Source organism: Capricornis sumatraensis, chromosome 12 (assembly GCF_032405125.1).
Source record: "Capricornis sumatraensis isolate serow.1 chromosome 12, serow.2, whole genome shotgun sequence".
NCBI classification, from domain to species: domain Eukaryota; kingdom Metazoa; phylum Chordata; class Mammalia; order Artiodactyla; family Bovidae; genus Capricornis; species Capricornis sumatraensis.
The window spans coordinates 53588366-53603299 of NC_091080.1; the positions used below are offsets into that span (position 1 = coordinate 53588366).

Here is a 14934-nt window from a genome sequence, read left to right on the forward strand (position 1 = left end):
GGTAAAGAAACCACCTGTCAGTGCAGGTTAGATATAAGAGATGCCGGTTGGGTCAGGAAGATACCCTGGAAGAGGGCATGGCAACCCACTTCAGTATTCTTGCCTGGAGAATCCCATGGACAGAAGAACTGGGTGGGCTACAGTCCATGGAGTCACACAGAGTTGGACACAACTGAAGTGACTTAGCATTCACACATGCATGATGACAGTAATGAATTCCTATGGACAGAAGAACCAGGCAGGCTACGGTCCATGGGGTCACAAAGAGTTGGGCCTGACTAAGCACATAGCACACTGTTATTTTTTATGACTTTTTCAGTTATTGCTGTAGTAGAGTTTGGTAGATTTTGAACAAAAGTTGTATATTCATTATAAGCAATGTATCAAAAATTGTGAGCATTGTTAATAGTGTTTGATAAAGTACAAAATAATTTTCAACTAATACATGAATAATGCTTACTTAATATTTTTGTCTCATCAAAATTTTTCTATTAAAAGTATGCCCAACATATACATATAAATCAAGAGTCCCCAGCTTATGATGATGGAAATGGCTATTCACATGCAAATAGAGAAATAAAAAGTCAAAATTTATCTACATATATTTCCATCAGTCCATCTAAACAGCCATCCATCCATTTCTTTTAAAATCTATCTTTCTTTCTGACTACCTATTTACAGTATATCTCATGAGATTTTTCCTTGGATAAATTTGAGGTGTTTTTTTTTTTTTTTTTTTTTTTTTTTACCTTGTTGTCTAAATACTCAATAAATGTTTGTTGACTGCTTAATCAGTGTCAGGAATTGAGCCAAGTGGAATAATATAGGCATAGACAAGATAATCTTGACCAGCACATAGAATCTATTTTAGTGGAAAAATTGTTGCAAAACAAATATTTTTTTATTATGTTGATACAATTGAAACAAAGGAAAACTCCATTGCACTTCCAGGCCAATTCTGCATCATGGAAATATTCCTCTGGCTACTCTAAGGAGAAAGATTGGAGGAAACAAAGTGTATACTACAAACCTGAGTTTAGGAAGTTCCTTTGATCTTGGCACCCCTTTCCTACTATGTTTCATTACTGATATGCAGATTTAAAGGACAAAGATGGTCCTGATATCTTATTAGCCAGCAATGGTACTGATGTCTTTGAGCATATTTTCTGATCCTTTGCTTGATTTCTCAATTTGTTTGTGATCTTAAAGTTATAATTATTCATTTCCTTATCTCTTTATTCTAAAACATTTTAATATCTATCTAGTACAGTGAAAAGTACACACAAAACAATATTTATTGAATAAGTAAATAGATGGATGAATGTGCTCTTTCTAATGAATTGTACTTTCTGAATCTAAATTCTGCTAGAACTTAGTGCATTTTTGGACACTGATTTTGTTCACTAGGACGTTCTCACTAGAATGAGGCTTGTCTGCAACATTAGATTTTAGTCTTCCATTAACTATTCTAGATTTCCTGTTCTTACTCAGTCCCTGCTGTCTTTTCTGTTCTGCTTTGAGATGCCAAGTTTCCTTGTATTTAAGAAAGACCAATTCTACAATTTTTGATAGAGGTTATATAACTGTACTTTACTAGTTTATAATGTATTTACATTTTTATAAGTAGAGAAGGAAATGGCAACTCACTCCAGTATTTTTACCTGAAAAATTCCGTGGACAGAGGAACCTGGTGAGCTACAGTCCATGGGGTCACAAAGAATTGGATACAAGTGAGCATGCACACATACACACTTCTATAAGAACTCACTGTAAAATAATTTTAGTCTGTGTATCTATTTATCTATAAAACAGCATTTACACTACCTGCTATTCTTAATGATTTGTTTGCCTATGGTTATACACTAAGAAACATTCCTTACATTATATGTGCAAAGTAATTCTACCAGAGCAATATTATGTATCCTGATTTATTGGTGATTCACATGTGAAATCATCAATATAGAATATATCTCATAAAAAGTGCAAAAATGTTATCAACCTGACACATGGTATGAGCTTGGATAAGAATAATAATGGTTCTGTGTGCTTCTGCATTACTTAAGCTATTCATTCGTACTGTACTCCTATAATTTAAAATAACTGTGCTTATTTAAATATAATTTTGCATGATAAATGTATTCCTAGACTGTATTATTTATGCCTTTGTTCTCAAACATCATTTTAATACATTAGAGAGCAAACTTGGGAAAGAATATGTGCATGAAATATCATTTAATTAATGGCATTTATATATAAGATATTTGCTGTGAAATTCAGAGCCTTGTCATATTCCTCTTCTTTGTCATTTTTTCCCAACAATTTTACAGAGGAAAATGTGAATAACCTGCCATTCTGTTGGCAGTATTTTAAAATAAATGATTATATGTTTGTGTGTATAAAAGTATACATCTATTAATTTGTATTCTGGTCACCATCCTCACTGTAGTACCTATAGTTCCTAATTTCACTGGATAAGATAATGGTGGAATGAAACTATGGTGAGCTTAATGCCATTCTTTATATACATACATATATATATATATATATATATATATATATATATATATATATACAGTCCATTTCATAGAGTAACAATATTGTTAGACATGTTTTTGTATTTTATTCAAGAAGTACCTCAAGTCTGAACAGAGCCTGTTTTCTAAAAACTATCTCTTTCCAATGACTTTATTCTCAGTAAAAATGCTCATGTATTTTTAGAAAAAAATCATAAAGGAGAGAGAGGCCCCTTCTCTCGCTGTCTATCCTACAAACAGACATAAATATAAAGGATTTGATCTCCTAATATTAAGATAAAAATTGCTATATTCATCAGTATGATACGCTAGACATCTCTTGTTCCTCTCCCAGGTACGTCAGATAATGTCTTCCCACAATCTGAAAATTTCGGTGGCCATGAGATTGAGTTGTCAACAAAGCATAAGTAAAGGAGAATTATATTTTTAATATTTGAAGGTTGAATCTTTATGAATGGATGAACAATGTAGTACTACTCTCTGGCTTTTCCCTTCTGACATTGAAACCAATAGGTGCTCGTATTTTATCTTATATCTCATTCTGAGTACCAGAGTAATAAAATCATGGCTCTCATAGACATGTGGCATGAACAAGAAAAAGAGTTTACAGTGTGAAGTCACTGAGAATTTTGAAGTTATTCATTACAGTAGAATTACTTATCCTATTCCAGCTGATAAAAAATAATAATTTCAATATTCTCTAATCTCACTTCTTCATATATCATCATGTTTCCTTATGTAATCAGTTCAGTTGCTCAGTTGTATCTGACTCTTTGCGACCCCATGGACTGCAAGACAGGGTTCCCTTTCCATCACCAACTCCTGGAGTTAACTCAAACTCATGCCCAATGAGTCGGTGATGCCATCCAACCATCTCATCCTCTGTCATCCCCTTCTCCTCTGGCCTTCAATCTTTCCCAGCATCAAGGTCTTTTCAAATGAGTCAGATCTTCGCATCAGGTGGCCAAAATATTGGAGTTTCAGCTTCAGCATTAGCCCTTCCAGTGAGTATTAAGGACTGATTTCCTTTAGAATGGACTGGTTGGATCTCCATGCAGTCCAAGGGACTCTCAAGAGTCTTCTCCAACACCACAGTTCAAAGCATCAATTCTTTGGTGCTCAGTTTTCTTCATGGTTCAACTCTCACATCTATACATGACTACCGGAGAAAACCAAAGCTCTGACCAGATGGACTTTTGTTGGCAAGTCTGCTTTTTAATAAGCTGTCTAGGTTGGTCATAACTTTTCTTCCAAACAGCAAGAGTCTTTTAATTTCATCTCTGCAGTCACCATCTGCACTGATTTTGGAGCCCAAGAAGATAAAGTCTGTCAATGTTTCCATTGTTTCCCCATCTATTTGCCATGAAGTGATGGGACCATATGCCATGATCTTAGTTTTCTGAATGTTGAGCTTTAAGCCAACTTTTTCACTCTCCCCTTTCACTTTCATCAGGAGACACTTTAGTTCTTCACTTTCTGCCATAAGGATGGTCTCATCTGCATATCTGAGTTTATTGATATTTCTCCCAGTAATCTTGATTCCAGCTTGTGCTTCATCCAGCCTAGCATTTCTCATGATGTATTCTGCATATAAGTTAAATAAACAGGGTGACAATATGCAGCCTTTATGTACCCCTTTTCCAATTTGGAACCAGTCTTTCATTCCATGTCCAGTTGAAAATATAAATATCATTAAAAGTCTCTCAAATTCTTACTGCACATGACATAATAGTGCTAAATGATGTGCAGCTATGAAAGAGAAATTTGTTATAAACATGCCAGAAGTGTGTCCACTGTTGGACTAAGACTGAAGCCAAGGTGACTTTTCACTCCAACCTTTGCACCTGGCATTTTTAGGAACAGTTAAAAGAGAATCTATATTTCTGTTATACTTCAACATTATAGAGAATACAGTTTTAATAAGTCTGTCTTACACTGCGAAAGGTATGGCATTAAACAAAGCTCATAATTCATCTTTGCAAATTTGAAGTGAGTAGTAGAACTAATAAGACAGGATGAATAAAACAAATAAATGAAATATTCAATTTTTAAAAGAAAATTAACAAGCATTCATACATTTAAAAAGTACTTACAGCTTTATTTTATTTTTTAAAATATAAATTTATTTACTTTAATTGGAGGTTAATTACTTTACAATATTGTATTGGTTTTAAATGAACTTTTAATATATATTCATGAGAAGTTTAAAGATTACTTTAGGATTATGTGAAAAAAAATTGTAAGGTTTCAAAAAATATTAGTTGAAAAGGTAAGAAAGAAAGAAGGAGGGAAGGAGTAAGGATGATGAAAGAAAAAATAAAACATAGTATAGTGTATGTGTGTGTTTGTGTGATACACAAGCAAGAGAAAGAGAGAGAAGGAGAAAGAAAGAGATTAATGAAACAGCTTTAGGAGTACTTTCTTAGCTTAGGCAGAGTGAGCATATTTTGTTGATATGGTCACTTGCATTAAGTATCAATTTAATTCACATTCTGTCTTTCATTTTAACCGTGTATTGGGTTCTCACCTTTCTACATAGTCTAGGAGCCGAGAACAGTGATTTGAAGCAGGAGCATCATGACCTCCTACTGCATAAAGGAAACCATCGCATGTGGCCACTCCTACACCCCCTCTCCGCTTACACATTGGAGCACACATATTCCACTTATTTGTGTGAGGATCATAATATTCCATTGAACTCAAACAGGAGCTTCCGTCACGACCACCAACTGAATACAACCTAAAAACACAATTGAGAAAACATGATTTAGTATTTCTGTCTATATGACAAATAGAGGAAAGGAAATTCCTTGAAAAATAAAATTTCAATCACAACCTGAGCCTCCCATGTGTTAAAAAATGTTACTTCGCATGGAAATTTTTGTTAAGGTCCTCTATAACTAATTTCCTATACCTGGACTTCCTATGATTCTAATATACTAGATGAAATTAAAACTACTATAGTTTTCTAACCTCTACTATTTCTAGAATATTAGATTAAAACTATTTTTACATATGTAATTAAATAATCTTAATATATTATTTTAATAAATATCAAGGAATGTCTGTTTTAAAACTAATAAGATATTTATCTTCAATTTTTCTTGAAATTGAGGATAATCAGAAAAAACTCAATTATTTCACTTGTTGTTCAGCAATTGATTTTTCCAGTATGTAGATCATGCTTACTTCTTGTGATCTGTATTCATAGTTTAGAACGCTAAATAAATGAAGTAATTTATACACATATTGTTATACTATCTTAATTAGTGTCTATACTAATAGCTAATGTTTTATCTGGACAGACAAACTGTTATAGGAAAAAAGAGTACAACAATATTAGCCTGGGTAAATATTGCTGAAACTTACTTGATGCACTTATTTTGCTATTTCATTACTGAGAGTTATGATCAGAACCCAGGAAAATAAATATTACAGCATAAATTTTACATAAAATACATTCATAAATACAGAAGTAGAAATACATCGTCTATTCCTAATAAAAATCATTTTTGCTTATTTGATCCTAGTCATGAAGATTGCATCACATTAAGATACAGAGTTGTATTTATTTATTTACCCATTTATTCAGCACATAATTTTGAAGGCGTAGTATATGTCACATACCATGCAAAATTTTGTGAATGTATCCATGAACAAAACAAGAAGAAAATTCCCTGCACTCAATTCTACTAGAGGGTATACAGCTAAAATACACACTGTTGACAGAGCAGGAAAGTGGGATCAGGAGTGAAATTGGTGGGAATGGGAATTAGAACTGTAAATATCAATTACAACTGAAATGTGGTCACAATTTTAATCACCAGAAAAGGTCTCATTGGGAAGATGAAGTTTGTCCAAGAATTTCATGAGAATAATAGTGGTTGGAGGAGAGTTCAGGAACTTCTAAGAGGGGAAAATTTGAAGCCAGATAAACAGAGGAGGCTGGCAGTCCATGTTGTCATAAAGAGTAGAACATGACTGAACGACTAACACTTTCACATTCAAACAGATCAGTACAAAGTTTCAAGGGCAGCAGAGGCCAGAGCACCAGGAGCAGAGATTATGGGCAGGGTGGCAGATGAGCTGATGGGTTCAGGTACAGGGACATCACATAGGTGTTTAGATTTTGTCTATTCTCTAAAACAAATGTAGTCATTGATCCTAAGTGAAAGAGGAAGCCACAAGACGATTTTGAGTGGAAAAGGGTTGTGGCTTGATTATGTTTAAATAAGATTAGATGTCATGAATTGTTTGCTTTACTAGTTAACATTATGAATAATATTGGCAAATAGACTCAATACTATACTTTGCAGGTTCTAATAAAGCAACAGCATAAAAAGACATGACTTAGTCTATAAAATAGTTTTAGATCATAGATTTAAAAATTCATCCTTTAGTATCCTTTCTAAGTCTAAAATGTGATTTTTAAACTGATTTTAAATCCTGGAGAACTTTAAAAAGATGTTTATGCTGCTCTAAATGCCAGCCATGATGCAATATTTTTGATTGTCCAAGTGTTCTCTTTATGGATGTAATGTCTCTTTGCTTGATTACTCAAAAGTTGCCTGGCAGCTCTCAGTCTTACAGTGTGTTGAAATTAACCAATAGGGGCAATTTAAAGGGCAAGTATTGGACAGTTTAGCTAGCAAAAGCATCCAGAAGGGAAATTAGCATTCACTAGAAAGTTTTTATCATCTTAAATGCTTTACAAAATCTGAATTGCATTTGTTTCATTTAAATTGAAGATCTAACTCAAAAGAAGTATGCTGTAATACTAAGGTATTATTATTAAAACTTAATTAAATATTGCTTTTGCAGAGATTTTATTTATTGGTAAGTGTCTTCATGAAGGGCACCTAGTATAGTTCTTGGTACATAGTTTATATGTAAGAAAAGTTTCCCACTTTTTCTTTTCCATTGTTTTAGTGGAATAATTGACTTCAAGCTACTCTATTTCTTTATACACATTAAAGTAACAAATTATACTATTGATTTATCTGAATCTAGTGTTGCTCAACCAATTAATAAAATCACTCTATACAATAATTTGTCATAGTTTTGACATTATTAAAGAATGTGAACATATACAAATATAGAGCTAAATGTGTATGAAAATGTTGCTGCTTAGTCATTAATTTGTGTCCTACTCTTGTGACCACATGGTCTCTTGCTTGCTAGGTTCCTTTGACCTTAGGATTTCCCAGGCAAGAATACTGGAGTGGGTTGTCATTTCCTTCTCCAGGGAATCTTCCTGGCCAAGGGATTGAGCCTGCCTCTCCTGAATTGGAAGGCAGGTTCTTTACCACTGAGCCACCAGGAAAGCTCATATGAAAATAATGATAACTAATGATAATTAAGCATATTGATCACATTATAGAAAACAAATATAGAGCCTATTAGCATAACATTGTATTTGGAAATAAAATGTAACTTAAAGTTCACAAATTATAGCATCATTGACTTTTTAGTGTAATCATGTATGTTATAAACCACCATTCATTCAATCTCTCTGTCTTTTATATGAACCCTCTCCTAATAAAACTCAATAACACACAGTCTGTACAAATAAATTTATGCAACATTTCAATAAAAATGACATAATATTTGACAACTTCTCTTGTGAAATAAATATTTGATATACAGTAGCTGTTATTTTCGGAGAAGGCAATGGCACCCCACTCCAGTACTCTTGCCTGGAAAATCCCATGGATGGAGGAGCCTGGTAGGCTGCAGTCCATGGTGTCGCTCAGGGTCGGACATGGCTGAGTGACTTCACTTTCACTTTTCACTTTCATGCATTGGAGAAGGAAATGGCAACCCACTCCAGTGTTCTTGCCTGGAGAATCCCAGGGACGGGGGAGCCTGGTGGGCTGCCGTCTATGGGGTCGCACAGAGTTGGACACGACTGAAGCAACTTAGCAGCAGCAGCAGCAGCTGTTATTTTATAATTTACTGAAGTCTAACCTAGGTCATCAGTATTTTATTTCACCTGGTAAAAGTCCATTTTAATGTTCTTTCCAGTATTATGTAGTCCACAGATTAACAATGAAATTACTTTAGTTTTGTTAACACAATAAAAATTATTAATACTAGGGCAAAACTGCTGGAAAATAATAAATATACTACATTTTTTCCTTAAAAAATCTTCAAAAAAGTAATGAGAAAATTGTATAGAAAAGATAATAATGTCATTGTGCGCTGCTTTATTGGTGTCTTTATTAAAACCAACAGATGTATTTCAATACTTGAAAAGATTTTGCAGTTAGAAAAAAAGTGTAATGCACACATAAAAATTCGTCTGCAATTATCCAATGTTATCTTCTCAGATCTCCTCTGACAATCTATTTAATCATAGTTTAGAATGGTTCCCTACTTTATTTCACTGCAATGACAAATAAGATGTTGAGAATATGAAGACCAGAGAAGAATCTGATACTAGAAGTAAAGGCACTGACAACATAAAAAGTGACAGCTGACAGTTTCATAGCAAGAAAGGAAACATGACATTTTTAACTTAGAGTTGAACGATGAGTAGAAATTTGTAAGATGAAGAAATAAGGAAAAGTGTTACATACAAGGAAAGCATTATATGTAAAGACAAGGGACATGAAAGGTCATAGCACATGATAAATAAAGAGTGGCAAGTATGTCATATTGGTGGAATGGATTGTAGTAAACAAGGGGAAAGGAGAGATGGCTGCTAGGATGAAAAGGACTGACTGAAAATGAAGAGCATTTTATGCTGTGCAATGGAGTTGGAATTTCATTCAGAGACAATAAGGACAAAAAAAAAATAGCATTCTCAGGAGACATTAGTGTCATAAATCAGTTTGCTGTGAATATTGATCAGCATGTCCCTCCTTGCATGCAAAAATTGGCAGGAGGTCAAAAATAGCCTTAAGTAAACTCTTCTAGAATTTTGCTGAGAATGAATGAAACTTTCATACCATTTTCCCAGAATTATGTGTTTATTCAGCTTAACAGAAAACTTTTACATAAACTTTAGTAAGCAGGTCTTCCTATTTTGAGATCTAGTTGCCAGGTGCTCATCTCAGCGCCATATATTTTAAATTCTAGTACAAGCATATGTCATTTTATGTATAATTTATGCATTTTTTGCTTTTGATTGTGCTCCACCTTATTGCATTTTTCAGATATTGCATTTTTTTATAAAACAGAGTTCTTTGTCAATTTTGCATTGTGAAATAATACTTTTTAAAATTAAGATGTGTAGATTGTTTGTAAAGACATAATGCCATTTCACACTTAATAAACTATAGTTTAGTGTAAATTTGCTGACAAAGGCCTATGTAGTCAAAGTTATGATTTTTCCAGTGGTCAGGTTCTGATGTGAGAGTTGTACCATAAGAAGGCTGAGCACTGAAGAATTGGTGCTTTTGAACCATGGTTCTGGGGAAGATTTCAGAGTCCTTTGGACAGCAAGCTGATTCAACCAGTCAATCATAAGGGGAATGAACCCTGAATATTCGTTGGAAGGACTGATGCTGAAGCTGAAACTCCAATACTTTGGCTACCTGACGCGAAGAGTGTACTCATGGGAAAATAACCTAATGATGGAAAAGACTGAAGGCAGAAAGAAAAGAAGATGGCAGAGGATGAGATGGTTGGAAAGCATCACTGACTCAATGGTCATGTATTTGGTCAAACTCTGGGAGATGCTGTGGTATAGGGAAACCTGGTGTGCTACAGTCCATAGAGTTGCAAAGAGTCAGGCACGACTTAGCGACTGAGCACTAGTGTAAATATAACTTTCATATGCACTGGGAAACAACAAACAAAAAATGTATGACTCCATTTATTGCAATATATGCTTTATTGCAGTGGTCTAGAATCAAATCTGCAATGTCTTTGGGGTACGATTGTCCATACAATATGGCAGTTGAAGGAACTAAATTCTGCATTATTTAAAGATATGGGTTCAAATGTAAAGAAGGTTTGCATATATGTTGAGATCCAGGCTGCTTCCAACTTTCAATCTATCATCTGTAGGATGACTTATGCACTAATCTGTGTGTGACTCTTACCACCCCAAGGACCGTAGTCCACCAGGCTCCTCTGTCCATGGAATTCTCCAAGCAAGAGTATTGGAGTGGGTTGCCATTCCTTTCTCTAGGGGATCTTCCTGACCCAGGGATCAAACCTGGGTCTCCTGCATTGCAAGCAGTTTCTTTACTGACAGAGCCACTGGGGAAGCTAGGATAGACCCTTTATCAAGAATTGTGAAAAGTCTGAAGTTCTACCCAACCTGAAAGTTAACAGATTAACCTACTTCAGTGTCATAAATGTTGGTAAAAGGCACAAGATTATGGGACCAGAGAGAAGTGACATAATTTCTCACGCACAACAGGCAGAATGAGCTCCCTGTTAATGCGAATTCTCGCAGTGCCCCCTAGTCCCACAAGGGTGATGCAGAGAGATTCAGGTAAATAATGTTTACTTGGAGGGCTTTTTTCACATCTGGAGTTTTTAATTATCATCTTTAAAGGGACTGCCAGCAAACTTGTTGCTCTGAAGGGAAATATTGCGTTTATTATTTCAGTCAAAGAAAAATCTGCTCTCTGTCCCTCAAAAAGACATTGCTATCTCGGAAAGCTATTCCATTTACAAATAACCTTGAAAATATTTTGAAAAAGAACTTGTCTTTTTTTTTTTTTTTTGCCTTGAAAATGTGTAACAATATTAAAACTTCGTGGAGAATTTTCTACAATTCCTCTTGTCCTGACGGTGGAATTCTAACTATCACAATAGTTCAAACAGAAAGATAGAGGAGAAGTGGAAGAAGGAACATAATTCTTTCCCTTTAAGAATTCATCTTTTAAGCTGCACAACTCATTTTTTATCTCCTGTTGGCCAGAAATTAGCTACATGACGATACCTGATTGATCAGGTACTGGGAAAAATTGTCTTTATTTTAGGTGGTCTCCTGCCTAGCTAACAGTGCTGTGCATACTATCATATAAAAAGGAGTGAATGAGTATTAAGAGGCAATTAGAAGCTTCTGTCATAGCACTAGATCCTTTCCAGCCCTGTGTGCCATTGTGGATTCTGTCCTAGGTACCTTGTTATTATATAAAGTAGGTTACTGTTCATTTTTCTCTCATTAATCAGTTAAGGTACGTCTCCACTAGAAAGTCTTTTTTGATCCCATTTTGTTTTCCCCAGAAATCTGTTATTTATAATCTGTATCCTAGGGAAAGTTATTTAATATGTGGCATACTTTATCACTGGCCTGCAATCTGAGAGACCCAGGTTCAATTCCTGAGTTGGGAAGGTACCCTGGAGAAGGGAATGGCAAGCCAGTCCAGTATTCTTGTATGGATAATTTCATGGACACCGGAGCCTGGCAAAATACAGTTCATGGGGTGGCAGAGAGTCAGACATGACTGAGAGACTAATACACACACATATTTTATCATAGCTCAATGATACATACATAACTTGAGGGCTGGTTATAGAAATTGTGGTATATATAACATTTTAGAAATAACCCTAAATCCAGAACTTTGTTTGGTCTTTTGTTTTTCAGTTGATGGAGAACTATTTCATCCGACCACAGGCTTGTCATACCTGCTACCAGAATACTCCTGCATGTGCCTTTTAGTGAGTAATTTCCATGAGAGGTTTTTGAGGAGTGTCTGACAATACAGTGAGAGGGATTTCAGTAAGCTTGCACAATAGGCTGCATGACTGCTTTTATTCCCACTTGAGACAGGCCTAGAATCTGGGATGCTTTGCTGCAATGTGGCCGTGCTTGCACCTGGATATAGCTTGAGTAACAAAATGTAGAGAAACTCTATCAGACTAAAAATAACTGCACACATGTATAGTTAGGACAAATGCTGGACAGCAGATACAAAACAACCTAATTGTCACTTTTGAAGAGCCTGGAGAAAAGCAGGGTACTGTGCATGCCCCTGCTTAAAATTTGCCTCAGGGGTGGGCAAAATAGCTAAGCTGCCCCTCTGGCCCATCCCCTGGACTTGGCCCTACCCTCACTCTGTGTAAGGAAAGAGCTTGCCCCCCCCGGGACCAAGCCAGCAAGGGAATTTATTGTTTATTCTTGTTCCCCACTGCTGCAGCAGGAGCCTCAATAAAGCTTTGACTGAATTTATTGTCTGGCTGCTAATCAATTTCTAATAATTGTAGAAGGCCAAGAACCCTCTTTGGTAATGTTGCCAAATGTTGGTATGTGTGGCAAACTCAATCTCAGACGTTGTTGTGTATTGGTTTACTATAATTTCAAATCCATTTGTTCATCCCCAAAAAGCAAAGTTGTTTCCAGAAGAAAAGTTACTTTGATATAAGAATGAAGTAAGTTGTGTCTGGATGTTATCATCTCATCTGTTCTAACTGTAAACAGTAGCTCAGCTGCTGAGGGAACCTAGCTGGGGGTTTTTCAATACAAACTGGTGGACAAGCAACTACAGCAGAGGGAACATTTGGACTATAAATACAGAGTTTGTGAGAGTTATCCCAGAATTTCCTCCTGAACCAAGCCAATCTAGCTCTCCAAAGACCTTGAGCATTAATTTCTGTCACAATAAAGGTGACTATTTTATCAGCAGCAGTGAAAAATCAGGCAAGAACCCCAGGAATATCAGCCTGCCCTTCAGTACAAACACCATCAGGGTTCCCTGCAAGGTGTTCTAGCAACTGAGGAACATTCCATTTTTCACTGCCCACTGGGCATTAGCTCTTGGTTGGCAAAACTGCCCCAATGGGCATAGTTGTTGGTTGGCAAAACTACCTCTTCCAGAAACCTAAACTCAGAAATAACATATTTCAACTAAATTTAAACTGTATTTTTACCTTCTCCCCTTGCCTGGAACAATGGTATATTTAATCTAAACTGGGTTTATTATTTATTTATTAGCTTATTAAGAGATATCACCCTGTATGCTGTCCATTTGTGAATTTCCTACAGGGATCTTGTGTTTAAAATATTGGTAAAGACAATCTCAGTTCCTGAGCATAATTCATTGCCCCAAACATAACGGACTTATTTTTATTATAGCAGATGACTAAGGTAAGCCAAAACACTTACCTTATTTTATTAGAAAGTGGCTATACTTTCAAAAAAAAAATCTCTGAAGATTATAAACACAGAAATTAATTTAGGTTTATGAGCTACATCCCACAGCCTGATAGAGTTTACTAACTCAAAAGGGGCAGAAACAGTCACTTCAATTTTAATCCCTCAACATTTTCTTACCAAATCTCACTCTATGCCTATCACAATTCTAAATTTCTTTCCTCTTCTATTTGTTATTCCCCATATTAAAAATGTAAGTTCTCTGAGGGTGGGTTCGATTTATTTTCTTTGATATATCATCATAGCAAGTATGTATTTGTAATTTTTAATGAATAAAGCAAAGCACTCATTTCTAATTGAGAAAGAATGATTTACAAATGATGTTTGTCAAAGAAAAGGCACCCGTTTAAGTTCCACTGAAATAAGATATTGACAAATTGCAGAGAAAAGTATCAAGCATGTGTCTTAGGAACGCAAAAGATAGAAAGGTTTTATGTATATATATATATATATATATATATATATATATATATATATATATATATATATAGACATTTAATCTAGTTCCCTATGCTATATAGTAAATCCTCATTGCTTTTACACACACACACACACACACACACACACATACATATATAACCTTTTTTAGCCACACTGTGAATGTGGGATCTTAGTTCCCTGACCAGGGATTGAACCTGTGCCCCTGCACTGGAAGTGCAGAGTCTTAACCACTGGGCCGCCAGGGAAGTCCCTAGAAAAATATTCTTAAATCAGTGGATTTTAAAAGTGTTCATGGAAAAGGTGCAGATTAAATTAGGTTTTGAATGATGGAGCTATTATAAATGATCTCATTTATGTTTTATTTAGTTAAGGGTATATTTTAATATATTTCAATGATTTCTTACACTATTTTTCTCAAGTAAAATAAACTGAATCCTATTAGTACCAATCTTGCCACATGGAACTTAATGCATAGAGAGATGTAGAGTTGTGACAGGCTATCAGTCGAGAAAATTTCTAAATGTATCCAATGACCAGATGAAAATCTGAGGAGAGAAACTAAGTGGACAGTGGACAGTCACAAATTACTAAGGAAAACATGGAAGGGAGGTTGAGGCAGATAAATGAGTATTTGCAAATGCAAAAAAGTGTGAACAATCAAGCAGTTCATTATGCCTTGATGTAGAGTGTTTCTAAGGCAGATGTTTAAGAGTGAAGACTGGAGAAGGAAGGAGAGGTTTATTTCATGAAACCACTGTATTTCAGATTGAGGAGTTTGGCAGTGGCTGTCAGACTTTATTTTTGGGGCTCCAAAATCACTGCAGATGGTGATTGCAGCAATGA

The 14934-nt window shown here is 35.2% G+C and overlaps 1 protein-coding gene across 2 annotated transcripts in view; it reads right to left on the reverse strand.

Moving 5' to 3' along the window:
- KLHL1 (kelch like family member 1) overlaps nt 1-14934 on the reverse strand; it is a 537560-nt gene that overhangs the window by 21122 nt on the left and 501504 nt on the right. For both annotated transcript variants that reach the window (XM_068984580.1, XM_068984579.1), the window contains one exon: nt 5062-5274. In XM_068984580.1, coding sequence (XP_068840681.1) covers nt 5062-5274 — 213 coding nt within the window. The remainder of the gene's footprint in view (nt 1-5061; nt 5275-14934) is intronic.